Raw genomic sequence first — 27983 nt, 5'->3', positions numbered from 1 at the left:
TTAGATAATTTCACATTATTGTCACATTTCCCAATACCAACCGAAGATCGATACTCGATATACGTATATATACTGTATACAGATATCAAGCTTCTTCCGATCAAAATTCGATACAGTTTGTTGAAAATTTTGAGAGAGAGAAACGATGGAGAAAGCAACTGAAAGGCAAAGAGTTTTGCTGCAGCATCTCCGTCCGTCCTTCACTTCATCATCCCTCGAAGATATCGATTCTTCACTTTCCGTGAGTTTATGCCAAATATTTTTCAGTTGACATTTTCCGGTGACGATTGATTTGTATAGCTGACTATAGTTAAATTTGTCGAGGATATTTGAGCATGATTGAAATTGATTTGATATGTTTGATTCGCTATTAAGAAGTTGAGGTGGAGAGTCGGAAATGAAGATGTTTCGTTTCTGATGTGATTTAGCTAACGGTTTCTGATTGTATGAGATGAGCTTACTTTTGGGGATCTGAAGGCAATTGTGGCTTCACTCGAAGAACTGCTTATGTTTGACATGCTTACAGTGTATCTCTGCTTATATTGTAATGTGTTTCGCAGATAAAGTTTTCAACAGAAAACTGGAGAGGACAAGTTCATAGTAATTGTTTTCAATATGACTGGTTCTTATGTAACAAATTGAATTGAAAAGTTTATGTTGAACAGGATGCTGTTAGCCTTAGTGCATTTTGCCAATTATGTGTTATACTACTTTTTATGTGGTTTCAAATTGGGTATTGAAATAGTTAAGGTTATAAACTTAGATTAAGTTAACTATCACCTGCTCTGTTTCTGTTTCCAGTTCGTCTAAGTGTATTAAGAAGAAAAGAAGTCAGCTGCACTATTTCATGTATCTTTGATTCTCTGTTCTCATTGAACTTATTGTATGTTATTTCAACAGGCATCGATATGTTCTGCAGGGGATAGTGCAGCGTACCATCGGTCTTCTGTCTTTGGTGATGATGTGGTTATAGTGGCGTAAGTATTCTATAGTGTCCTAGATACACCTTAAGCTTGAGTCTCTGCTTATGTAAGTGAAGTTATTGGTTTTCACTGGCAACATATTTTCTAAGATGTTCTGTTTATTTACTTGTGAAGTGCCTATCGCACTCCACAGTGCAAGTCAAAGAGGGGTGGATTCAAAGATACCTATCCAGATGATCTGTTAGCTCCAGTTCTGAAGGTCTGTGACATTCAGCCATGTGTATCCATTTCTGTTGTTCTAATGGGGCTTAGTTTGTGTAGTCTTAAGTGCTTTTCCTTTTTGTTATGATCTATGTTACAGGCATTGATAGAAAAAACAAATATAAACCCAGCTGAAGTTGGGGACATTGTTGTGGGCTCAGTGTTGGCTCCAGGGTCCCAAAGAGCTAGTGAATGCAGGATGGCTGCATTTTATGCCGGTTTCCCTGGTACGCGCTAGCTAGTGTCTTTGTTTTTTGTTTTTGTTTTCTTTCTCTTTTTTTAAAACGTTTTTGGTTATTTTTGGATATATTGAATGCAGAAACTGTACCTGTTAGAACCGTGAACAGGCAATGTTCTTCTGGCCTTCAAGCTGTAGCTGATGTGGCTGCTGCTATTAAAGCCGGATTTTATGATATTGGTACGACATCTCTGTCTGTTGGCATAACCTGATAAAGAGAGAGGCAATAATATCACATTGTTATTTTGGAATAGGGATTGGTGCTGGGTTGGAGTCAATGACCACTAATCCGATGGCTTGGGAAGGATCAGTCAATCCAAGAGTAAACCTTCGTTCTATAACCCATAACTGTATTGGAAAAGATATGAGCTGGAGGAGTATTAACACAAGTGGTTAAATTTCAGGTAAAAACAATGGCAGATGCACAAAATTGCCTTCTACCGATGGGTATTACATCAGAGAATGTTGCACATCGTTTTGGTGTGACAAGGCAGGAGCAAGATAAGGCTGCAGTGAGTCTCACATGATTTTGTGGGATTAGTTAGTTTCAAGGTATTGATTGTCATTGATGGCTGACAAGTTCCCTTTTCAGGCTGAGTCACATAGAAAAGCTGCAGCAGCCACTGCATCAGGCAAATTTAAAGATGAGATAATACCGGTGAAAACAAAGGTATAGCTACTTCTGATGACAAAATTGGCCTTTTTATCTTTTGCCTTCAGTATCAGTTAGGTTTTCATATTTGATATGAGTTTCTTCTTGTTCTGATCCTTTCTTGAGTAAGATTGTGGACCCAAAATCTGGGGATGAGACTCCAGTTACAATATCTGTTGATGATGGGATCCGAGCATCCACAACCGTGGGAGATTTGGGCAAGCTAAAACCTGTTTTCAAGAAAGATGGCACAACCACTGCTGGTAAATAGGGTGTTACATCACGCATCTATTTGGAGTTCATATTCTACTAAGCTAACTATTGTACACTGTTTTTTCAGGGAATTCCAGTCAAGTGAGCGATGGTGCTGGAGCTGTTCTACTCATGAAGAGAAGTATTGCTATGCAGAAAGGACTTCCTATTCTTGGTGTATTCAGGTTTGTGAAAATTTGATATATTATCATGCAGTTAAAAAAGCATTTAGGCACAATTTTCAAGCTGCTTGGATCTGGACTTCATTTAGACCCTAATAGATTGATCGATATATTGCTTTTAATCATGTGACTCGTGTCTGAATTCTTATTCCTTTCTGTAAGACCCATGGTCTGCTGAAATACATGCAGGAATAGTGGTAATCATCTGATCAGCATCTGCATTCACTGTTCTCTTCTCTACATGTTTGTATAAGCACATCCGCAATATACCATTTCTAGCATATTTTTCAGTTCTGCATGGATGAACATTTTGATGAGCTTTTCCTTGTTCAGTAAACCTTTTATGGATAAGATTCCTTGTAAACAGATTCCTCATTAAACCACATGCTGTATGTACACATGATTGGTTCTGGTGATTTAGGGCTACATAGATACATAGGCCTCTATTAATTTGAAGGAAGAAAGGTTGTGTTATCTTAATCTCTTTATTCCTGCTCCTGCAGAACCTTTGCTGCTGTTGGTGTAGATCCTGCCATCATGGGCATTGGTCCAGCAGTTGCAATTCCTGCGGCTGTCAAATCTGCTGGTCTCGAGCTTGGGGATATTGATCTTTTCGAGATAAATGAGGTAGTTTTCCCTAGATGAGTTGTAAGTAAATTTCAGATTAAAATGTTGTAAGCAAATTCTCATTGTGGATATTGTTCAGGCATTTGCTTCACAATTTCTGTACTGCCAAAAGAAGCTTGAACTCGACCCTGAGAAAATCAATGTGAACGGTGGTGCTATGGCAATTGGACATCCTTTGGGTGCAACTGGTACTTTATCATTCGATTTCATTACTATATCAAAGTTCGTCCATAAATTGCCAGTATGAGAAAATTAATTAGATGTGTGAATGGTGTTTTACCGAAAATATTCATCTCAATATTTTATTGCTCAACCTTTGCAGGAGCTCGTTGTGTTGCTACCTTGCTGCATGAAATGAAGCGTCGTGGAAAAGATTGTCGCTTTGGGGTTGTGTCAATGTGTATAGGTCTCTCTCTCTCTCTATCTCTCTCTGTATCAATCGATCGATCGATTTTCAGGTTCACAATTTTCTTGATCTCTATGGCAGGGACTGGTATGGGAGCTGCTGCTGTTTTCGAAAGAGGTGATTCGTGTGATGAGCTTTGCAACACTCGTACCGTGAAGAACCATAATTTCCTGTCGAAGGATACACTCTAAACTTGAAGTCAGCTTCACAAAATAAATTCCAATAATGTTGCATCTCTGTCAGAGATCAATACGGCCGCGGCAATAAAATTCATAGTGCTAAGCTATGTCCAGACTACACAAGAACTTCTTAAGTAAAGCATTTAGAATTCATCTTTGAATATGTGTCTTGTATTTCGTCCAGATTTAATTATTTCTACAAATGAATGCTCATATTTACGCGTCCAAGTCGTTTACGCTATGATCGTAAAGGTTGTTGATTAAATGATTATGGGTGTTTTTGGTAAAATCTGCTATTTTGCAACACAATTCTCACTCACTGGTTAAGTTATAAAGGGTAGAGAGTTTAGGGAGTATGTTAATATCTAGTCCCTCCGTGCATAATGATTTGAAGTGTATCATTTTGACCTAAGTGCGGATTTTAAAGAACAGTGAAAACATTTGGTAGAAAAAATTAGTAAAACATGGATTTCTCTATTAGATAGTACTACTATTTTGTTTCATAAAAATGAACTAGTTTTTGCTATTTAAGTTTGTTCCATAAAATTTGTTAATTTTATTTTTAAACTATTTTTCTCTTTGGTAAAGTCAAAAGTGGATCTTCTTTATCGCTAAGATGGATCTTCTCTTTCTATCTTTCCTACTAAATCAATTGTGCTTGTGTCATTCAAGATATGCTATTTTTACAGAGAATACTTTTTTATTTAGTAATAATAAAATGTGATTAAAATGATTTAATAGAACGTGGGTTTCACTTTCCCAAAATGAAAAATAGAAATGAATTTTAAACAATAAATATCGCAAAATGATAAAATGGAACATTTGTAAGGGAATATATTAAATTGGATAAAATTCATAACTCCTCCATACGCAACCACTCTAATCGAAACCCAAGCACGGTTCAAAGAAACTAGCACTTTCATTAAGATTTATCATGAATAATCAATAGTGTGTAACCATGTTCTTTATGTTGATGCAAATTCAGCACCCAAAAAACAAGTCAACGTCAATCATATGTGGTTCTTCAAAACCTCCAGCATTTTCAGCCCAGAAATGCTACATACTTTAAAACATGGATATCGACTCACACAAAAGAGCCAGGTTCCACTTGCAAAAAGACAAAGACGAGCACATCATGTTATGGATGACTTGCAAACTGGACAAGATGATCTCCTCCTCAGCCACGGATCAATACACTGATATCCCGGAAAGTCACATGTTAGCCACTATTAAGGTCATTAGGTAATAATACTATAATTGAACTCCTTGTGCACAAATTAGATAGGGGGGTAGGGGGGGGGGGGTGTTGCTGTAGTATGTAAAGTTTAAATGTGTTCTTACATCTTTGTGAAATTTGTGCAAACAAGGGAGGTGGCGGATTTTCTCTCCGGTAGTTGGAGTCTCGAGGCAGACTGCACAGGCTTCTTCGTGATCAGTCTGCATGAATGGATCAAAAAAGTAAGCAAGAGGATTCCATGAAGATTGCACATTTAACTCATGATTTACAGATTAGGGCCAATTTTAGGAAGCTTGCCTGAACAGTTGATTGTGGAAGGCCATTAATCTGATGACCAGATGCACCACCTTGACTGTTATTGTCATCAAGAGCCAGCAACATTTCATAATCGTTCCTGAAAAATTGTACAAAGTCATGTCAAACATAGGGTTAATTGTTTGGTTTTATACATGAGTTAAAAGTATAATACGCAAAAACTTTGCTTGTTCTCGATTGTCACAGATCCCAAAACAAACAACAATCATGATTTCCTTTCTCCCAGTCCCAGTGTCCCTCCAGCTATTCGATTTTACTTTACTTACTCATTATATTTGCAACATCAGAGAGTTTTGAACATTTGTAATAGTTATGACATTTTTAAACATGCGAGGGATTTTGAGTTAAATCAGCACAGTTGAGGACCAATGTTTAAAAAAGATCACCATGCATTGAAGTCCGACAACATGGAGTACCAAGTAATGAAACGAAGGAATGGTGCTATTCCAGGATTTCCAGCGTTTACTTTAAAAAATAAAGTTTAGCTTCCTAAAGCTTAGCACAAACAAGATTGCATGTAGACTCTAGACTAAGCCGAGTGTTCAGATTAAGTCTTACTCATTGAAATCACGGTTGGAGTGAAGGATGCTGCTGGCATTCATTCTCATGTCACTGAACTCTTCTAGCGCTCCGAGTATTTCCATTCTCTGCAGAAAAGAAGACAAAATATACCTCAAGAAACTACCAACAATTCACAGCATAGATGAGCATCAACAGAATGAGCTACTTAATTCATCCCTCAGTCCTAGGTAACAGAGAGGAGCAAAAAGAAATACGGCAAACATCATCCATTTCATCATATACACAAATTCTCAACAGCATCCGTTTTTATATGTTGGCAAAAATCAGAATGCAGCAAGAGAGACACTTGGTTAGAAGGTTATTACATATTAGCTAATGAAACGACGAACAAACCTACATGCATTAAAAAATGACCAAAAATTGAAAGAGAGATGATGAAGGCTAGTACCATGTCAATATCCATGTCTGGAGGAAATATGGAGTTTCCCCGCCGCGAAGATGATAAGGTCCGGGGTTGCCCGGGAAAACGACCTCTTTGCCTTGTAATTCTTCCTGATGGTGGAGATCGAGCCACATATCCTCTTCGAGGAGCATTTGAAGAAGACCGAGAAGCAGATGGTCTATGCACGTTGTACATTGATCTCTGCGCAAAAGCGTGCAAATTATTTAGCAACACAATTCAGAAGATAAATCAAACTATTCTTACGCTTTCATAATTATCACAATTTCGTGGACATGGTGAAGAATGTGTAGAATAGAAGTGTATAAGACACCTGATCAGGAAAAAAAAATATTTACTCCCTCCGTCCCTTAAAAATAAAGCTCTTTCTTTTTTAGTCTGTCCCCTAAAAATAGAAACTTTCTAGTATTTAAAAAATTTCTCTATCTAATAAGGTGGGACCCATTTTCCACAAACACACTTTTCTTTCTATGTCACTCTTACTTTCCCAAATTTGCATTAAAACTCGTGTTGTGTTAAAAGTTCCTATTTTTAGGAGACGAAGGGAGTATGAAAGAAGTCCATTGGGACAATCCTTGAAAATGAATTGGATCAAACCATGTTCAATCAGGAAATGGGCATCACTAAGATATCTGAATTTCATTTTCTGCAATTGAGTGTTATTTTAATAATCAAAGGAATTAGAGCCATTACATAATGATCTATTTATTTCTAAGCATGCAGTCAATTGTGTTTCTTCAACTATAGTTCTTGAAAAAGGTTTCTTTCTTCGGTATATATGTCAATAAAATGTAAGGAAAAAAAGAGATGGGGAACCTCTTTGTGACGAGCGTGTTTTATGGTTTTGACAACCTTGGGTCATACTCAGTGCACTCAAAGAAGCATTTTTCTATGTAACTGAAGATGACAAAATGTGCCCCATCCACTTTTACCTCTGGGCAACTGATTAATCCAGATGATAGTGCAAAACAAATAGATATCACATAGCACATATCAAGAGAACATAAAGGAGACATTTAAAAATACTGTAGGCCCTGCAGTGTCACATGACATAAGAACACGGAAACTCACTACATCGAACACTGGCGCCCTTCCTCGAGAATGACCATGGCTCGGACCTTCCTGTTGCTGCAAGGCCAGTGCTACATGCTCATCAGTCTGCCATTGAGTTGGAATTGCATGAGAAGAAGCATGAAATATACTATCTGATCGTAGATTCATATGTGGAAACAAGTATAAAACAATTGAAAGGTTAATAAATATAGATGGGAACAAACCTCTTGAAATCCAAACGCTGGCATCTCATTATAAAGTTGTTCTTGAAGTTGACGAGCCATAAGTTCATCTGCTTCTAGCTGTCTTGCCCTAGCATTGTCATCTCTGGTATCATGCGGCGGTTGAGGAGAAGATTCATCAACCTCAATAACTGGAGGCATGTTTGCATTACTAGAAGATCTCAAATTGGCTGCTTCTGCAGGTGAACTAAGCGAAACAAAATCTAGATTGTCGGAGACTGATGTGGAACATTCACCAGAACCGCTGAAGCCAGATCCCTGCTTCTGCCTTTTAATAAGCATGCCTGCAGCAGAACGAGGCCTATTTAGTTGTCCCAGTCGAGCTCTAGGATGGGATACTGATTCCTTTACAGATTGAGCATGAAAATGCTCGGACGAGATGAAACTTGAGTCATTGTCACAATTAGCAAGATTTATGCCTTTTCCTCTTCTATCTGATCTAGTCTCATGTTGCTGAATCGACAATCTTGGAGTCACCCGCTCCTTATTCAAATTTTTTTCCTTATCATTGGATGATATATCATTCATTCCTCTAAGCCGATTACGCGTACTCCTCCATCCAGCTGATTCTTCAATGCTTTTACCTGCGTCGCCATTGTAATCAACTGATTCTACAGCCTTCTCACTGGGATTCATGGAGTTCCTGCAAGTTTATAAATTCAACTCGGTTATTTAGTTATAGTTTTCCATGGCCAAACAACTTCAAACAGATCTATGTTGAAAGAGTCTCCAAAACTCATTAGAGCATTATATGAAGTTCACAACATATTCAATGTTCCACTAACTCCATAGTTTAGTAGAATACCTGCCAAGCAAATCCTTGGTTTCCAAATCAAGTCTCCTGGACGAACAAGGGTGACTTATCACCCCTTTTCCCTTTCGTGAGTTAGAATAATCATCTTCAGCAACCAAATCCCTTATATCAATTGAAACGGGTACTGGATTAGATGACCTAGAGCCAATATTATGATCAATAGCTACAGGGCCAGTATTATGTCCAACAGCTACAGAGCTGTTAACACCATTGCCAACCAACTGTTTAGCCTTAGCTATGTTATTAGGAGATATACACCCATTTCTTACCAACCTCTTTTGCTTACTTACTCTAGGCAGCGCAATAGGATCAGAAGATATACCACCATTCTCAGTTTTTTTCTTATTAATACCAACAGACCCTACTCTTTCACCCAAATTAATACCCAGACCACCTCTGCTAGGTTTCTTTTTCTCCTCACTGCCATTGCAGCATATGTTCGTCAAATTTGATAGGTCATTTGAAGAAGTTCCATTAGGTAAATCTGATCTCTTTTGGAAGTCAGTTTGATTGTTTCCAGGTGTAGCACTTGGGGAAGCATTCTTACGAGCAGGTCGATGCAAACTCCACTCTGATAGCTCTAAGATGTCATCATCATGAAAAGATGAGGAAGATTTTGAAGGATGTGATGGTCTCACGGATTCCATACGTTTATGCATGGAATCATGGGTCGGGTAACCGGGTTTCTTCTCAGCCACACCTTTTCTGTATAGGTTACTGTTTCTAGATGATGTTGAACTTTCCAAGGAAATGGACATAGACGTATTGGGGAACTGAGAATTTTTGGGAATGCTAGGACGTTTTGGAGGACGGAAGGACAACCCTCGGCTTCCACTGTCAATGATCATTGGCTGATCTCTAGAACCCTCTTCAGGAAACATCAGCTCACAATGGGGCATTGATGACCGCTGATTTTCAGTTTTAGCACCATTTTTCCCATTGGCTCCATTTTTAGCTAATCTATCAGGAGTGTCGGGAACCTCAAGTATCTCATCGATGTCCATATGATCCATTTTCTGCACAACAAAAAAAAAGCTGATTCAAATATTTTGCAATGCACCAGTTACATAATATCAGTATGTATCCAACAAACAATACCCAACACGCTCTCGGAAAAGTCGACATCATAAACACTGATATTCAAGCATCACCTAATAGACATCAAATAGTAAATCTCACAGATTTACTATAATTAACCACTAATGATCATGTAATACAAAAAACCTGTAGCCAAGTTCGTGGAATAAACGACTCACGAGGTCATTAAAAATGGTAAAACATAAACAGGCAGAGCCTTAATCAAAGTTTTGGTATCAAAACCTAGTTTATTTCATATACACAGACTACCGTAACTAACAAGAAGAAAAGCATACTTCGAAACACAAAAAACAAAATCGCTTATACAAATAAAAAAACACACTAGGCACAATAAAAATCTAGAATTTAACGAAAAAAGGGCTAAAATTGAGAAAGCGCAGACCGTTCATTACCTTTAGGGTTCGGATAAGAAGGGGAAATAACAAAATCAATATAGAATAAGTCACCTTCCAAAATCTGAATTTCAATTGATGAGAGATGTTAAAAATCGGAGGTATGATTTCACCTTTCTCTTGCGTGAAATCTCCGGAAACTCCAGCGAGCTTTATGAGAAGAGAATGGCAACAGGAAAGTCAAGTGTAAGGCTATTGATAATCAATCAAAACAGCATCAACGCCATTTCCAAAATTTCCACCCTCTTTTCCAACCTTCCAAAAAAGTTGCAGAGATATCGATTCGGATTCGTACGGGTCGGATCCTAAATTTTGGGTTGGATCTATTCAATAGTATAGTAATTCAAAAATATTAAAGATTTGTTTGATACAAAATATGGGATATGAGAAGATATGAGAAGATATGTAAAACAAAATAAGAAATACGGGCTTCATGTCAAAATATGCAAAGATATGATTTTTTTCCGTTGTTGTTTGATAAAAAATAAATTATCTAAATTTGTATTGTATATTAAATAATATGGCTTAACTTGACAAATTGGTGAGATACATAAACAAGATTAATGTTATAATTTTGGTAAGATTAGATAGGGCCGTGGTCTTATATTGAGCTTTGAGTTAAGCTTAACTATGATATCAAACAATTAGAAATGTCCATATATAATTCTCTATCTTGGTATTACTAACTTGGTGGTACTAATTTTTGTCACAAATTTTAAACTTGGTAATAGGCCTGCAAATTTAGTCTGCGGGTTTCGGGTATACCCGACCCAGACCCAATATCCGACGGGTTTTGGGTATCCGAAACCCAAAATTATGGGTTCGGGTACGGGTTTGGGTAGTTAATGTTAGGATTTTTCGGGTTTAGAGTACCTGAAACCCATATTAGGGTATCTGACTAATACCCGATTAATTATGTGATAAATATTTTTATTTAGTATAGGGCCAGTATGGTAAATCTAGAGTAAATTTATTTAATTACGTGTAGATTTATACCAAAAATTTCTTTATTTTAAAATTAAGTAGTGCCTATTTGTCTAATATCTAGTATTATATATCTATATATAGAGAGAGTCATAGAATCACAATCCAGAGAAAGCTAAAGCATTAGAATTGAAGTTTAGACTTTTAATAATAGTCAATAAATAGTATTATTGTGTTATTTTTAATAATTTCTATTCTTATCACAATATAATTTATATAAAAGAATAAATGAAATACTAGTTTCGGGTTTATTGGTACCCGATTAGTTAGGTTTGGGTACCCGCATCGAGTATTAGGGTACTCGGATTCACATACGGGTCGATTATTGGGTATGATATTTTTGAGATTTTGGATTCGGGTACCTGAATTTTCGGGTTTAGATACCAGCGGATACCCGAATTTACAGGCTTACTTGGTAATATTATCACAAAACTTAATAGTTGCTGAAGTTTTTTTACCAGTAATAAGATGAATAATCATATTTGGCTTCTTAAGCATCCCTATCATTTTTCAGTGTGATAATCACATCTTATACAGTAATAATAAATGAAATATAGTCGGATTGTCGATGATAGAAAAAATTCAACAACTATTTAAGTTCGTGATATTATTGTATGTCAATAAAGTTTGGGGGGGAATTTATTTTATTTTTTTTTTGGAAAACTTTGTGATATTAAGGGCCAATATCCCTTCTTTTTTATTGGTTCGAGACAGTTTTAAGAAATTGTTTAATTCGGTAGAATAAAATGTGCATGAAAAAATTTGTAAACATGGATCTACTTTTATAAGTAATAATTTTATAATAATATGATTTAAATGAGTGTAATAAGTTATTGAAATGTAATGTTTATTTATCAAAAATAAAAGTGAAATGAAATAAAAAAAAAAGTTAATTGAAATAATTATGATTAGAGAAAAAGATAAATGTACAGTATTTACTTTAAAATAAATGGAAATATAGCACTTTTTTAGATAAACAAAAAGAAAATATTGTGACGTTATTTTAGAACGGCAGAGAGTAATGTTAACATGGTTAGAATTTTTTTTGAATTGATCTTATGTGGTTGCAAAAAAAAAAAAGAATTTTTTAGAATTGATTTTATAAACTTGGGTAAAGGTACAATCTAAATTAAATTGTTGCGAAAATTTCAATAACTTACATTTGAATATGACAAATTGTGGAAGGGAGGAAGATGACAAATTGTATGTTGCACGAATACATGAATTATTTTATTCCTGGACAGAGAGTACTTACATTTGAATATGACCAAAACAAAATTACTCTAACCTATTGCAACGGCAAATCAAGAACTTAGGGCGTCTAAAGGTGGGACGTTCTAAGCGACGCCCTATGCACCGCCATATCAGTATTTTATCCTTCTCTTATTCCACCTGCAGTGGGGCGGACTATAGCCCACCCTAAGCGACGCCCTAAGCATTTTACTTCTATTTTGTATTTATATTTTTATGTTTGCAAAGGTAAATAAAAATAAACATATAAAAACAACACAATTAAAGGGAAATTCTAAATTTACTTAATTAAAAAAAAGTTACAAATTAAGAAATAAAAAAAAGCACTAAATACAACAAAAAGGAAGCTAGTCTACCCTCAAGAGCGCCCAGCACTGGTAATGCTTGAAATCGTCGTACAATGAAATGTACGATCGCATCGCTTTGTCCCGCACATCCGCGAGACTCTCGCCCATTTTGTCTGCTCCCTCTCGCACTTCTCGTTACTTCCCCGCGAACAAATTACCTGCTTCTTTATTTGAACCCAGTGCTTGCAGAGCATGCTCCACATTAAGCGCTTGTGGCAAGTACGCCGGCTGAAGCAAAGCCTCGTTGTATTTCTCGAGCGTGCGCTCCTGTCACGTGATCACCTTCACGGTTGTTGGCGTACCACCGGATCCCACGAAACATCAATCCAACATCTCGTCAAGACGATGGATTCGGTGTCGGAGTAGTTCGTCCTTTCCGAGGGCGAACTCTTCACACACCTCCGTTGAAGGCAACTTCTGGGCTCGTGCCTTGATCCGCTTCTTCTTGGTGGCGGACCCAGACGCGGCGGCTGCGGCTGCGGAGGGGCGGTGGGGAGAAGGCTCCATGTCGCTAGTAGAGTATCATGCTTTTATACCTAATTTTCAAAGTCACGGGACAAAGCAAAATTGATTTAGCTTTCATGATTTTTCCAGTAATTTGCCCTAAATTTTTAAAAGATGAACATATTCTGCAAACATTGGTAAAAGACATAGAAGTAGAACAAGATTCAGCATAGGAAATCAGAATGGAATTTTCAGATATTGAACAATAGAGACTATCCCATATGACCACTACATCAAACTAATGCACTGTTTCATACCATTAGTCTTGTTTTACAAAATTCAAATTGATCTACTAGAAGTTATACGGCTTCTTTTCAAACAGAAGCAGATCATCAAACACATGACAGCAGGAGCCGGACTGCCATCTCATTCTGGGTCAGGTGAGCCACCGGGAACCAACTGTATTCAACGAAAGAACAAGCCCTCAATTTATTGAAAGAATAAGAAATGAAATGCAAGAGATGGGATTCGGAAGAAATGTTCAACAGGCGTGGCGGACTTACTATGGCAATGTTGTTGCCGTTGAGCAAGATTTGGTCAAGTTTTGTAATACGGCGTCCTTCAGAAGTGATCTCACTGAAATTAACCTACTTGGTTAAGAAAAAAACACAGCACAACTAATATGTATACAGGAGCATCTAGAATGATGCAACAATTGACACGTTTGCAAACAGATCGATAGCTAACCGAAAAAGTTTAGACGAACAACCTTCCATAGTAACTAGCCATCACATACAAAAAACGAGAATATAAAGACCTGAACTGTGTCTTCATAATCGAGTACTTATGCATTGCACATTGATATAGTCAAAATGGTCATCAAGAAAATCATTTAAATTCCAATTTAAATTTACTAAAACAAGGATCCCACTTTAAAACCATCACAGATAGAAGAGTCAAAGCATCAGAGACAGAAAGGACATCAAAAAACAGTATTACTAACTTCAGGTAAATAAATCTACGGTTAAGGGAGATCTAACTTATGAGGATTAGCCTAGATAGAAGTTTACTTAGATGTCTGGAACTTTTGGTATATCCGAAGGGCTGATAAATTCTATCTTTATCTTTTGAGCTAATTTTGCTTTATGCATATCCCATTGAAAGGATGGGACTGGAGAAATCCTATCAACAGGGATAAAAATACTCAACCATGACTTCATGAATATGCATAAACCGATAAACGGCCCTAAATCATAACATACACCGGGGTAGTCTGTTTCTTCTCTATACGTTCCAAAACTAATATTTTCAAGCACATACCAACTACCAAATGACTGTGCAGCTAAGACAATAAAAATTACCTATGGCACAACTAGATGCTCGAAAAAACCTTCTATACTTTCAAATAGCAGCATGGTCTTCTAACTGTAACAGAAAATCCTAACTGATATGATCACATAAATCACAACTTCTAGCATTTTTTTTACTATTTCATTTGTCGATCACATAAACTAGGAGTACTACTCCACAAAGCCCTTGTGAGCCAAGTATTAAAAATTAAGGCATGAAACAGCAGCTCCACGTTTATATCAACGCATAAAAAATTATCAAAATGCACATTCTACAAGCAACCAAATCCAGTAATTCCTGTCTAATCCATCAAAATCAAATTGAGCAACAGCATTATTAACACCAACAGACTTACTATTCAGTAACATCTTCCAACACCATATTAACATACACATCGAAGCCGCGGAGGGTACCCACCAGCTCCTTGTCTCCCTTCATTATCACCCATATTTTCGACCCGATGCATCGGTCAATCAACTCTGAAGCGCAAGGATCAAAAAATTAAAACCCACAAAAATGCTTCGAGAACATTTAACTGCAAAATATGCTCATACAAATCAGGGGATAAATTGAACACATATGGAAACTGACCTGATGGGAGGAGCTGCGATGGATTGTTAGAAGACATTAACAAATGCTTGGGGAATTTTACGAGGGTTTTTTCAAAATATTTTTAAAAAAAAATAAATAGTGGAGAAGACGATAGTGCGACCCTACACTAAATCAAAATATTTTTCCTTTTTCATGTATTGCTGAATAGAACTGTTATGGGCTTTACTAGGCCCAAAAATCCCATTTGGGCCCAAAATAATTTTATGTACTCCACTTATTAATTTTTGGTTAATAGCACTTTGTTGTAGTTTATTTAAAATAGAAAAAAGCAAATAAGATTATAAATTGCGGACATACAAAATAGCAAAATGAGACATTTTTTTCACAAAAGGTGGAGTATATTGTATAAAAAACTTAAAATCAGAAAATTCATGAATGATAAAAAAAATAACTTAAACTCGTGCATTCATAAAAATAAATTTTGTATTTAAGTCTCGGAAACAAGCAAAATCTAGTAGTATTCAATAAATAGAATGTCAATAAGATCATAATAAAGTGAAAATTACATAAACGTGTTCACATTTTTATTTAGAACTACATTTATTGATTGCCGATCCATATTTTCTTATTTCTTTTAACGATTTTGCAATGATCTAACATCAAAATCAAGAAAGATAAACAATAGTAAATCCTAAGATAAAAAATGTCTCCATAAATGATTATCCAACATCAAAATAATGATAAGTTACTCAGTCCACTAAAACCTCATCCTCAAACTAATGGCCAACACAATACATTAAACAAGATTGGAGCTCTGCTCCCTACTATACACCTTCACACTGTTGGCTAGACAACAACCACGGAATCTTACAACATGATAGAAATCGACAGGGCTAAACCTAACCAAAACTGGGGCAGGAGGTTTATTCAAGAAAAGACATTCAAGTAGCAGAGCAGATTCAGATATCCTAGGCAGGCAAGGAAGATACCCGATGAGCTCACTATGCCTTGGCCCTTCCTTTCTACTCATCAGTCACGCATCCATTTGAGGCCGATTGTACATTTTTGATATACTGAAAACAAGAAAAGTAGTGGGAAATCAGATGAAGTTGAATTCGAAAGACCTTTAGAAACTTTCGACTCTCTTTAGAATACCTTGTACAGAACTCCTTTGGTGGCTCTGTAAGGTGGTGGTGTCCACTTCTTTCTGCGTTCGTTCAACTCTGCCTCTGTTAGGTCTACATCCATTCTCTTCTTCTCGATATCTATGGTGATCACATCTCCGTTCTCAACCAGACCAATGGGACCACCTTCCTGAAATAATGAATAGAGATGTGTTATGAGAATACAGCATACTGTTCACAAATTCCATGGCAATTTCAAGGGTGACGTGCAAGAACGTAAATAGATAAACAAACCTGTGCCTCGGGACATATATGGCCCACCACATATCCATGTGAACCTCCAGAAAACCTCCCATCTGTTAGTAGTGCAACTTCCTGAATGCACAAGGAAATAAGGAAGATTAATTGAAGGGACAAGCAACAGAAAACAAAGGTGAAAAATTCTCTCACCCATCGTTTAAACAAGCACAAACACGTAATTCAATAATCAAACCTTGCCAAGTCCAGCACCCATTATAGCACTCGTTGGGGTTAACATTTCGGGCATGCCTGGCCCACCTTTGGGCCCTTCTCCGCGAATAATGATTACCTTTCCCTGAAACACAATAAAGACAGCAAAATAAATAACCATTCTCATTTTGAACAAAACATTTTCAGTTTATTTTTTCTTCTTCATATCAACATTAATGAACTCAGCCAAAATTACACCAAGAAGGGATGAAGTCACTTTTTTATAATTTTACCTTGAAGCTTGATGAATTTTCAGCGAGAGCTGCAATCATAGATTCCTCTCCTTCAAATACAAGTGCAGGGCCTGTAAACCAAAATTGGGAGTTTAATAATTGCAGCAGAATTTGAGGAAAACATTAAATTTTACCATACAGAAATGAAAAGAAAATGAGAAACAAAGAAACTGTCAATTAAACACATTACCAGAGAAGTACAACCCCTCTTTCCCAGTGATCTTAGCCACAGAGCCTTCAGGCGCAAGATTGCCATATAATACCTGTAAGTGACCTGTTTCTTTGATGGGGTTCGACAGGGGTCTAATTATTTGCTGCAATCAAACATGAAAGATGTCACCTTTATTTGTACAAGTAAGAGAACAAATAGCAATACCATTTTTGCTTGGACATACCTGATTTTCAGGCAGGGAAGGATATAGCTTTGCATTCTCAGCCAAAGTTTGGCCCGTAACTACAACAAAAGAGCAAAATAATCATAAAATCTTGGAAGCAATAATATAGTATATAGTTTTCATTATCAATTAAACTTTTCAGAAAGTACCTGTAATACAATCCCCATCCAAAAACCCTTGTTCCAGCAAAAAACGAATGATTGCAGGTGTACCTCCAATCTGTTTCAATGATATTTTCATACTTGTTGCAGTATTAGGTTACAAAGAAATACAAAGGATTTTTTATTCCAATCGAGCATACCTTGTGAACATCCTCCATCACATATTTACCACTAGGTTTAAGATCTGCAAGGAACGGAACCGCATCACTGACCTTCTGGAAATCGTTTAGAGTTAACTCCACACCAACAGACCTGCGGAAATCTAGCTATGAGATACTTTGATGTATTAATTGTTTATGCCAACAATGACTATCCACGACTCTACTCACTTGGCTATGGCAATCAAATGCAAAACTGCATTTGTAGATCCACCAAGTGCCATGACAATCACCATTGCATTACGCAATGATCTTTCAGTGATGATATCCTGAGGTTTCAAGTCCATTTTGATCAAGTCTAGCAAATATTTCCCCGCAAGGCGGCATTCATCCAACTTTAAAGGGTCTTCAGCAGGGGTTGACGAACTATTTGAAATATCATTGAATTAGTTCCAATATAAGTCCATATGTTAAGAGAATTTGTAGTTGTCAATCATATTCTTATACCTGTAAGGAAGAGACATCCCCATAGCCTCGATCGCTGAAGCCATTGTATTTGCAGTATACATCCCACCACAAGCCCCAGCTCCAGGACATGAATTACGAAGTACATTCACTCTTTCTTCATCACTTATTGACCCACTCACATACTCTCCATAAACCTACAGTATGAACCATGGCCAGCAACTATTAAATGTGACTTGAAGAAGGAAAGTAAAAGGGGAGGGAGGATTGTATGTAGACATACCTGGAAGGCAGATACTATGTCGTAAGTGTGACCTTGAAAATGACCTGGCTGCATACCATGAATAATATTTATATGAATAAGCAAACATTACTATGATTTGTCTTTCTTAAGCAATGCACAATAATGTCTTTGTGCCTCCGAATGATTTGCAAAGTAAGAAGGTACAGTTACACCATCAACAAAAGCATGAAAATGTATAATATAAAACAAAGATACGAAGACGTGCGTCGTAAAGGATGTTCAGATACAAGGCACAAGCACTCCAATAGTGGACACAGAGTACGAAACAAGAACTGCACAGAGTTGTCATTCTTCATCCACAAACTCTACATAATCTTAGCCTAACTTCATTGAACAATAAAGAACACCACATTAACCAAATATCGAGGAATTTTTTTATTGATATACTAACACTGAAAAGAAATGGCCATAACTGCAGTCATCAAACTACACTTCTACTTAGTTTAAACATAATGAGTTTTTCATGCTAAATAAGAGAATAATGAAAGAGATGTATCAAAGAGGGTGGATTAGAGGCTGACCTTAATCGTACCACCATAAACCATGATGCTAGGGCGGTTCAGTCGTCCCATAGCCATAATAGTGCCAGGCATCTGTAGTAGTCAAGCAAAATCACAAATAGCTTATCAACAACAAGGTAAGCACACTATCCATACAGAGTGCGTTGTTACAAAAAGTTCAAATTTTGCTTAGTGTTTCATGTTAATATGTTTTGACGCCATCAACTCTTTCATTTTAATACATTTTGTCATCCATTTTTTAGTTCAACTCTATGCCTAAGTGATATAAACAATGTTAACATGAACTAATGATAAAACCTTTTGCAATTACAGAATTACAGAATGCAGTAAATTGAAAAGCAAATTAAAGTAATAAACCCTAACAGCAACACAAAGTCACAAACCAAAAGCATTGATTCTTACATTCTTGTCACAGCCGGGAATGGAAATGTTGCCATCATACCACTGAGCAGACATAACAGTCTCTATGCTATCAGCAATCAAATCCCTAGACTGCAAACTGTAGCACATCCCCCTCGTCCCCATCGAGATAGCGTCGCTGACGCCAATCGTGTTGAACCTAAACCCCACCATTCCGGCCTCCGTCACGCCCTCCTTCACCGCCTCAGCGAGCTTCAGAAGATGCATATTGCAGGTGTTCCCTTCGTACCAGACGGAGGAGATTCCAATTTGGGGCTTTTTGAGGTCGTCGTCGGAGAGGCCCACGCCGTAGAGGACCGCCTGAGAGCCGCCCTGCGACTTCGGCTCGGTGATTCTGGAGCTGTACTTGTTCAGCTTCGTCGCGGCGGCGGGCGGCGGCGGAGGGACGGCGGTTTCGGTGGTGGTGGAGGCGCGGACGGTGAGGGGGGAGGGGGTTTTGATGGGGAGGGAGGAGGGTGAGTGGGTTTTGAAGGCGGCGAGGGGAGTGGGAGGGGAGAGGAGGAAGGAGGCCTGCATTGTGGCGGCGGACGGCGGCGGAAGAGTTGATGATTGGAGGGGGTTAGGTTGGGAGTGTGTAAGCAGTAAGCAGTGAGCAGTGACGAGGATGGGATTTTATGGAGTCTATATATTAGCCTACTTTTCAGTTTAATTTATTTACTACGCCCTTTATTCCACGCTGACGTTTTTGTTTTTAATTCACACATTTTCACTGGGAATGTCGTTATTTCTACTAGTATTATGTTTTACTTTATTCTCGATCCACTAAATCCACAAAATAAATTTACATAACATTTTGGATTAGTTTGGTTTGCCATATAGTGTTACTTCTGAAAAGGGATGGACTCATTAAAAAATGTGCTTTATTGAATCAACCTCTTCTCAGCCTATTGTTTGGTTTGTAATATTGCATTTCATGAGGCTGCCAAATTGGAAATTAAAATGACTTAATTACCCATTCAACTTTCTGCTATTGACAGAAATACCCCTGTTTGCCCTAATTTATATTTGGAGATATACCCAGCTTCAATTCAGATTGGAATTGCGCCGCACCCTCCTTCACTGGGTTGTCTGCGCTGCACACACCACCTTCCCAACCGTTCAAGGTGAGTTCTATACAAAATCTCCATTATCTCTGCTTGCAACTGGGGCCTCATTGAAATACTCCCTCCGTCCACGAATAAGAGTCCCATTTTTCCATTTTGGTCCGTCCACGAATAAGAGTCCCGGTTCATAATTACCATAAATGGTAAAGAGACCCCACATTCCACTAACTCATTCCACTCACATATCATTTAAAACTAATATATACAAGTGAGACTCCTATTCCACTAACTTTCTTCCACCCACTATTCTTAACATTTCTTAAAACCCGTGCCATTTAGAAATGGGACTTTTAATCGTGGACGGAGGGAGTATCAATTATTTGCAGTCGCCGATTTGAAATGTATGTTGGTCTGTTAAAATGACAAGATCGATATTCATCAATTTGTTCTTGTTTTACTGATTGCAAACTTTCTCTGGTATCGTTTTTGTAAATATGTTATGTTTGTCTGTGATTCTGTGTTGCTTTGTAGATGTGGTGAAAAAATGTTGATCTTTAGTTCTGCAGAGTTTTGTTCACTGTTTATACTTGCATTCTGCAGAGTTTAGTTCTGTTCTTACATGCTATTGAACTTCATTTATTAGATGCCTATATAAATGAAGAAATGATTTCAAAGGTGTGTGTAACTATTCTTGAAACAGATTTGAGGATTTCAAAGCTTAAATATGATTGGTTTCGGTAGCATTTGCTTCGAGTCATTTGTAATTGTTAATTCGAATCAAATAGATCCCCAATTACATCTGACTAAATATGATTTATTTAGGTAGTATTTAGCTTTTCATATATGCAAAGTGTAGGTACTCCAATGATTTTTATTTGTCCAAATACATCTGACTACATTCGTTCTTCATTGTTTCAGCAAGATGTCTGGATTACATCAGTCTGTGCTTTGGGAGACAACAGTTGGGGTACTCGAAGTAAGGATTCAGCATTAGCCTACTTTGTTAGCCAATGTTTTTTAGTTTCTTAAATTTTCCTCAGCATCCGTTGACTCCATTATCATTTGTGTATGTATTGTATGTCTCCTTTCAGTGGTGAATGCATGTCTTGGCCGCCGCCGACACAAGCCCAAGGGTGACCGCACACGCCGGAGCTGGACTGAACGGGAGGAGGAAACGCTAGTTGTCTGGTTGAAGGAGATCTCTGTCACCGGATGGAAAGCTGACAATGGATTCCGGGCAGGTTATCTCACACAGCTTGAAAATGCAATGAAGCAGCAGTTTCCGAACACAGACATAAAGGGCACTCCACAAATCAACTCCAAATTAACCGCTTGGAAGAAGTTATACAACTCGTTGGTACGAATGCTTGATCGCAGTGGAGTGGGCTTCAACATCGACTACAAGATAGATTGTGATGACCATTAGTGGGAGCAGATTGTTAAGGTGTGAATATATTGCATTTATTACATTCTATATTGCTTGCAATTTCTATATGTACTTTGACGTGTAGTTTGTTTATGCATAGGCTGATCCTGATGCACGTTTGATGAGGGACAAGAGTTGGCCGTATTTCGAGCATTGGCAAGTAATTTTTGGCAAAGACCGTGCTGATGGTACGTTTTCAGAGGAGCTGACGGACGCGGCCAACGCTCTCTCCAGTCGTAACACTGTGCGCTCCTCACCAGCCATGGAATATGGCTCCTCGATGGGACTGGAGGATGAGAATCCCTTTGTGACTCCCACTGGGTCTGTGCCTCCCGAAGGTGTGCCTCCCGAAGGTGTGGCTGACAGTACTGGGCAGAGTACTCAGCGAACAGGATCTTCAATAGGAACTGGGAAGAAGCGCAAGAACGATGATAGCATTGACGGCTTGGTAGAGATGCTTGCCAAGATGCAAGAAGATACAAATGTTAGGCTCGACTGTCTCTCTCTTCGAATTGGCTATGAATTTGATTTGAGCAAGGCGCGGAAGGAAGTGTATGAGGTCCTTGGCCGTCTCCCTCTGACTCGAGATCAGAAGTTCGATGTTGGTGAAGTCATCCTCGAGAAGGTTCAACGTCTTGACTTCTTCCTTGGGATGCCAGAGGAGGACAGGTTTGCTTATGCGATCCGCCTCCTCGCAAAGTATGGATAGGTAAATTGCAAGTGATCCCATGCATCGGAGGGAGCTCTATTTTTTGCTTTTTACCCTCCATTCGGCATCTAACCCATTTGAACACTATTATGTGATGTTTTATCCTGGAACAAGTTGGTTGTCTGCACAAACTTTAAGTAGTAGTTATTATTTTTTGATGGGTATGACCAGTCATGGGATATGTCTAATTTAGGTGGAGTGTTGGTAGTTATTGAACTAATCCTCTAGAAGGTGCTATATTTTGTAAACTATTGAACAACTTATGTTCGAAGACATGGAGTTAGTTTCGGATCACCTTGCTCTATTACTTTGTTTTGCATTCATACATGCCCTCTTTTTACTTGCATCATCAACATATCACTGTCTTATTTTGTATTCATACTCACTTTGATCTAATTAAATTTTTTTGTCTTCAATGTTTCACTGATATTAACATATATAGAAACATTTTGTAGAAAGTCAGACTACTTTCATTTATTTATTTACTTATTTATTTATTGCTAACACAAGAAATCAGTAACATAACTACTATCCAACAACATAAAAATGCACTAAATTTATGGAAGATATATTACTTGTTGATAGTGCTGCGAATTATTGTTTGATTTAAACTGTTTTAGATATTTCAGTATTTTGATATATATTAATCCTCTACTATATTTTAAAGCATTATAATTATTACGTTTGAATTTTTAGCTTTTTTACTCCTTGCCATTTAATTTTTTTTATCATATCACTCTATCTTCTTAAAGTATTTTAATTATTATATAATGCATTTAATTTTGAACTTTCGGTTTCTAATGCATTAATATTTTTTAATTTGATCTATTTTTTAAAATTTAAAATTAATAGAAACATACAAGAATTAAAATAAATTGTCAATAATAGGGCTTGAGCTTGGTCTTCGGATTTGAGCAAAAGATAACCATCTCAATACAAATTCATAGCACATAAGAAACGAAATACAAATCACACACACCACAAGTGGTGTCTTCTGGCAATAAACCTAGAAACTACAACACAAAACAAACATATAATGATAAACCACTCTTAATTTCAGCTAACAAACCTACGGTGATAGTTCTTCATCAGGTACATGCATCCAATTTACTTGAAGTTGTTTCTCCACCATTGGTTTGGGCTATTGGACCCACAAGAGCTGCCACGAGGAGATGCAACCGGGTTGAAAGGTTTTGAACGCGACTTCGAGTGGTCAAAAGACGAAGCCTTCCCCTTCAGATCACTCTTATTTCGTGGAGCTAGAAAAACATGATCACTTTCATTGCCAGACTCATTATCCAAATTTTGGTACGCATCAGCAAACAATTTGCGTCTTGGGGGTGCTACATTGTGAAGAATCGGGGAGCACACGGATTCACTTGCCGCTCCAGATGGGTCATACTCCCCACCCCTAGGACTCGGTGGATATTCTTGACCAACAATCGGCACAGTTGTGTCGGATAAGACGACGACGTCGTTGTCGGAATTTGGTTCTTTCTTCGGCTCGGTAACACCAAAAAGCTGGGCGAGCTTATGATACTCGGGATCACCATAGTGATGGTATGCCGCAACTAGCGTATTTCTCTGTTTTTTTTTTAAAAAAAAGAAAGGGCATTTGTCAAGTTGTAGTTCGAATATGTGGAAATGAATTTGGCTAACAAATTAGTAGACTTACCTTGTAAATTTCCTTCCACACTTGTTCAGGGGCATTAACCAAGTTGGTATTCACATTCCAATGAACGCCACGAGTATGAACCACTAGGTCGAATGTTCGAAAACGAACCTCGAAAAATTGAAAACGTTCATACAACTCACGCCAAGTGAACACCAAATCAGTGTCAGAGGCTATAGCAGCCACTGCCTCCTCAAGAATGGGTATCGGTATGACAGTTCCACTCCATCGTTGCTTCATCTTGGATCGGGTGATCACCGACAATAGCATGGAGTCCACCTCTGCTGTCCATTTTCCTTTGTACAAGAAAGTTTCTTGAGATGGTATGTTGCTGCTCATTTTCGTTGGTGTTGAATGGAATTGTGGAGGAAGGTTTTATAGATGAAAACCTATTGTGCATCTATTTTTATCATAAGGAGTACACCATAGGGGCAGCTGGAGGAGTTGAAGTGTAAGCAACAATATCGCATTGCATTGCCAAGGTGGTACAATGTACATGAGATATTAGATTGAAGACCTAGGTGTTAGGGTTTGTTGGCAAGCAATTGTAGCACTATCCTTGTCATTTTTGCATTGTTCACGTGGAACAAGTATAGCTCATCTTTTGCATTGTGTAGGTGTACATATACATGTCATTTAATTGAGTGAACAACTCATCTTTTGCATGTTGTTTTTATTGATTTAACAACTCATCTTTTGCATGTTGATTTAATTGATTCAACAACTCATCTTTTAAAAAATTGAACAATTGAAAAATTGTAAAGAATGAAACAAAGTAGTGGTGAACAAAATTGGAAGAAAATTGAACAAAAGAATGAAACAAAGTAGTAGTGAACAAGATTGAAAAAATTACAGCATGGATAAAAAAAGATAAAGGTAATTAGACAAAGAATGAATGAGGGAGAAGAGCTTATCAGTATAGAAGAGCTTTTATGCTTTTAGTTTAATTTTATTGAACTAATCAATGTGTACTGGTTGTTAGTATTATGTTGGATGTTTCACTGATTTATTTTATTGAGGTTTATTTTTATTTAAAATTATACTACTAAAAAGTAATAACACAAAGATTTATACTTAGAATGTTTCGCAAAATGAAACGAAATATATGAAAATAAGAATTAACGATAGTGCATAACAAAATATAATTTTACTTTTTGCATTTACGTTTTGCATCATAAAAATAATGAATTAATACAATCTAAACCATATATATGAAATAAGGAAAAAAAAGTCTTGTTTGAATACAATCTAAACCCTGTACCCTATAATGCAGCAAAGTTTTGTCTATCAGCAAATCTTTTTTTTTTTAAAAATAGACATGAACAGAATACAATCTAAACCCTATACTAATATGATTTGAGTCAACAATTCATCTTTTTGCAGCTAAGTTGTTGTCTACACGTGACAACTACAAAAATTGGAAGAGAATATTGAAGCATAACGTGAACAAATGGCTCAATCAATTCGATTCACGGGTTGGACCGTCCTTGTACATTGGGTAGGAATAAGCATGATATTGTGATCCATTGTCTTTATATTATCACCTTTTGCTCAAGGTTTGATCACAACCGGCAAGACGACACAACACTCACAAAGGCTGTTGCCGGTGCATATTCAATGGCTCTCATCCCACCCGTGAACTTCCCTTCGTAAGTATATTTCGGCAATGGCATTTGGTTTTTATTTATATATTAAAATTGTCCAGTTCTAATTCGGTTACATAATGGCAGCCATGTAATCCCCGCATTTTGCCTATCTCCGAAGCTCGATGATTTTGACGATCGATGGGTATTTTCCAATTTAGCTACTAATTTTGTGTTTAATTTTCCTAATCTCTTTATCCAGATTTTAAAAAAAACTACTGAACATTTCAATGATCGCATATGCAGCTGATACCAAATCAATGGATTTTGCTTCATGGAGTGGACATGCCTCTCGAGTGCGAGCTGGAAATGCCACACGGAACCTCATGGACGGTCGGAGTGACTATAGTGGGAAGAAGATGCTACTTCGAACGAGGATGGAATGTTTTCGTCAATCAGACCCGGATAGAGAGAAGCGATACCGTGGTCTTCACTTATCACGGAAGAGGCAAATTCAAGGTGATGCGCTTTAGGACGAACGGATTGATGCCCATGACTGATATACATCGTAAGTCGAAACATTCAAATATTTCATGTAATTACAACCATCATTCAAATTACAAACTAATGTGTTGGTTCTCTAGTCGAACCAGAGTTCGCCGAGCAAGGCTATCGGACCCCGGACTCTCAAAGTGATGACAATGATGACTATAATTACTCGAACTATAACGATAGGCCTATCTCAGCTCTACCAGCATTTACTATTGTACTACTTGCCTCCGACCTTGAGAGTGGACCGGTAGTACAAGCTAAATGTTTTTTTTTCGAGTTGCTTAATAAATTTGTTTTTACTAGAATTGCATCGAATCATCACTTGTGGTTTAATCTATTTTTTTAGATGCTACCGGTGATATGGTGGAAAACTAACATCCGAGATGATAATCTTATTCAAACTGTCAAACTAATTTCCTCGGACTCGGACCCTACTTATGTGTACGTATTGGCTGAAGATGAAGTTGTGAAGGTGTGCAGGGGATGGAGGTGGTTCGCAAGATCAAAAAATCTGCGCGTCGGAGATTTATGCAGGTTCGAGTTGATTCCTGTACAAGAGACCACTCTACGGGTGTCAATTAATCGCTAGTTTGTGCTAGGATTGCGAGTATCCGCCAGTCGTTTCTTTGTCATGTGTTTTGTATTTCCAAAAGGCGGTCGTAGTGAACTCGTTGATTTTATGTTATCTATATGAATTGTATGTGTCAGATTATTATGGTTGAAGAATGAATGTTATGAATTTAGTGAGTTGAGAATGTAATTCTGAATTTAAAAATGACTTTCCAAAGGTATTATTCTAACTGAGTTTTTGAGAAAGAAATAAACAAAAAAGAGGGCATTTGAATTTTCCATTCTCACGGTGATCAAATTGTGTTTGAATAATTCTACTTGTGATTTGTGTTTCATGATATACTCCATATGACTATATCAGACGAGATTTTGAAATAATCAATTGACCAAGACATGATAAAATAAATAGATAGGATAGGAAGGTAGCTTCCAAGTTGCATGCATAACACAGAAACAAAAGAGTCTCCACAAACACAGCACAGTGTAGTAGTACATTAAAAAAAGTTCCAAATCATAATGTCTGAACGAAGAAAAACAACTGAATTAGTAGGTCTTTCACATTGGTAGCAAACAAGCTTCATATTTGGGGCATCATCTATTGAGTTTGATGACCTTCCTGTGCGGCAGACAGAAAAAGAAGGAGACACGAAAAAAAAATGAAGTTAATGAGACGAACTTGAACTTTGATCGGGTAAAATGATGCACTCCTTAAAATTCCCCATCGCATCTTAAGAACAGCGAAGGCCCTTTCAATAACGTTTCTAGCCTTGGTGTGTCGCTGGAGCTACTTGGGATGTGACAGTACAACTGTAGTGTGTGTGCAGTGTTGCGATATTCAAATAAGGCAGGTTCCCCAGATCCAGCAAGTCCACTAGATCACTTGGTCTAGGAACTCGTAGGTTGTGCGGAATTCCGGTCGTCGGACACACAAGTACTTCCCCGCTTCAAAAACCCTCAACCACTTTACTAAACCTAGTATAGGGAAGTAGGGATCGATCCCACAGAGAAGGATGCGTAAGACTCGTAATCAAGGATTTGGGAGTATTTTTTGGTGTTGGCTGCTGCCACGCATTTTCTTGGGTTGAGGAAAATTAAAATTAACTTGACTTGGGAATATTAGAAAGAAACTTAACCTAACAGCTAGACCTAGGAGATAATTCTACGGTGGGACCACATCTAAGAAAAAGCAGAGTACGACTGAAAAGTGGCTAAATAACTAACTCTCGTACTAACTGACAGTGACATCGTCTTCTACAACCAAATTCGCATAAAACTTCTTGTGAAAACACATAAGCAAATCAAAAACAGGGCTACTAACTTGAAATCAAATCTATGCATAAATAACGAAGAACTTAACAGATCTGCATACCTAGACGAAGTGAAATAGAAAACAAAGGAAATAAAACAAGTCTATCA

The 27983-nt window shown here is 37.5% G+C and overlaps 7 protein-coding genes across 11 annotated transcripts; 3 read left to right on the top strand and 4 right to left on the bottom strand.

Moving 5' to 3' along the window:
- The first annotated feature begins 26 nt into the window (after positions 1 to 26).
- Positions 27 to 3948, top strand: LOC125192223 (3-ketoacyl-CoA thiolase 2, peroxisomal-like). The gene is made up of 14 exons (XM_048089738.1): positions 27 to 241; positions 901 to 977; positions 1098 to 1182; positions 1285 to 1411; positions 1504 to 1602; positions 1677 to 1744; positions 1827 to 1934; positions 2015 to 2092; positions 2205 to 2337; positions 2415 to 2511; positions 3012 to 3135; positions 3215 to 3323; positions 3458 to 3541; positions 3623 to 3948. The coding sequence occupies exons 1-14, from the start codon at positions 146 to 148 to the stop codon at positions 3730 to 3732; spliced, it is 1395 nt and encodes a 464-aa protein (XP_047945695.1). The 5' UTR covers positions 27 to 145; the 3' UTR covers positions 3733 to 3948.
- Positions 3949 to 4620: 672 nt separating this feature from the next.
- On the bottom strand, positions 4621 to 10154 carry LOC125196004 (E3 ubiquitin-protein ligase RNF12). Of its 5 annotated transcripts, XM_048094342.1 has the most exons (10): positions 9967 to 10139; positions 8355 to 9379; positions 7969 to 8192; positions 7532 to 7833; positions 7326 to 7412; positions 6243 to 6437; positions 5831 to 5919; positions 5255 to 5351; positions 5062 to 5157; positions 4621 to 4916 (listed from the first exon to the last, which is right to left on the bottom strand). In XM_048094342.1, exons 2-10 carry the CDS (start codon positions 9374 to 9376, stop codon positions 4854 to 4856), a joined length of 2175 nt encoding a protein of 724 aa, XP_047950299.1. In that variant the 5' UTR covers positions 9377 to 9379; positions 9967 to 10139; the 3' UTR covers positions 4621 to 4853. The 5 variants fall into 5 exon arrangements, 4 of the variants coding, with proteins under 4 accessions (XP_047950299.1, XP_047950297.1, XP_047950296.1 ...); XM_048094340.1 differs by having other exon boundaries at positions 7326 to 7382; positions 7532 to 8192; positions 9967 to 10141; XM_048094339.1 differs by having other exon boundaries at positions 7532 to 8192; positions 9854 to 10140.
- Positions 10155 to 13109: 2955 nt separating this feature from the next.
- LOC125196397 (sm-like protein LSM5) lies at positions 13110 to 14942 on the bottom strand. Its single transcript, XM_048094891.1, has 4 exons — positions 14821 to 14942; positions 14585 to 14708; positions 13443 to 13515; positions 13110 to 13338 (listed from the first exon to the last, which is right to left on the bottom strand). Exons 1-4 carry the CDS (start codon positions 14855 to 14857, stop codon positions 13306 to 13308), a joined length of 267 nt encoding a protein of 88 aa, XP_047950848.1. The 5' UTR covers positions 14858 to 14942; the 3' UTR covers positions 13110 to 13305.
- A 531-nt stretch (positions 14943 to 15473) lies between these two features.
- LOC125196398 (dihydroxy-acid dehydratase, chloroplastic) lies at positions 15474 to 19613 on the bottom strand. The gene is made up of 14 exons (XM_048094892.1): positions 18995 to 19613; positions 18593 to 18664; positions 18051 to 18098; positions 17810 to 17964; positions 17534 to 17728; positions 17345 to 17456; positions 17193 to 17262; positions 17044 to 17102; positions 16839 to 16962; positions 16649 to 16719; positions 16399 to 16500; positions 16200 to 16280; positions 15937 to 16095; positions 15474 to 15854 (listed from the first exon to the last, which is right to left on the bottom strand). Exons 1-14 carry the CDS (start codon positions 19526 to 19528, stop codon positions 15804 to 15806), a joined length of 1833 nt encoding a protein of 610 aa, XP_047950849.1. The 5' UTR covers positions 19529 to 19613; the 3' UTR covers positions 15474 to 15803.
- A 910-nt stretch (positions 19614 to 20523) lies between these two features.
- LOC125192983 lies at positions 20524 to 21657 on the top strand. Its single transcript, XM_048090672.1, has 4 exons — positions 20524 to 20532; positions 20974 to 21031; positions 21147 to 21499; positions 21582 to 21657. Coding segments are annotated over exons 2-3 (336 nt in total). The 5' UTR covers positions 20524 to 20532; positions 20974 to 21030; the 3' UTR covers positions 21482 to 21499; positions 21582 to 21657.
- A 1455-nt stretch (positions 21658 to 23112) lies between these two features.
- LOC125192046 lies at positions 23113 to 24278 on the bottom strand. The gene is made up of 2 exons (XM_048089498.1): positions 23866 to 24278; positions 23113 to 23774 (listed from the first exon to the last, which is right to left on the bottom strand). The coding sequence occupies exons 1-2, from the start codon at positions 24199 to 24201 to the stop codon at positions 23298 to 23300; spliced, it is 813 nt and encodes a 270-aa protein (XP_047945455.1). The 5' UTR covers positions 24202 to 24278; the 3' UTR covers positions 23113 to 23297.
- Positions 24279 to 25745: 1467 nt separating this feature from the next.
- Positions 25746 to 26586, top strand: LOC125195371 (putative B3 domain-containing protein Os03g0621600). The gene is made up of 3 exons (XM_048093529.1): positions 25746 to 26013; positions 26090 to 26244; positions 26344 to 26586. The coding sequence occupies exons 1-3, from the start codon at positions 25746 to 25748 to the stop codon at positions 26584 to 26586; spliced, it is 666 nt and encodes a 221-aa protein (XP_047949486.1).
- Positions 26587 to 27983: the final 1397 nt, after the last annotated feature.

The sequence above is a fragment of the Salvia hispanica genome, chromosome 6 (genome assembly GCF_023119035.1).
Source record: "Salvia hispanica cultivar TCC Black 2014 chromosome 6, UniMelb_Shisp_WGS_1.0, whole genome shotgun sequence".
Taxonomy (NCBI): Eukaryota; Viridiplantae; Streptophyta; class Magnoliopsida; order Lamiales; family Lamiaceae; genus Salvia; species Salvia hispanica.
Note: the sequence above shows the minus strand (reverse complement) of the source record. Positions and strands in the feature narration are given on the sequence as shown.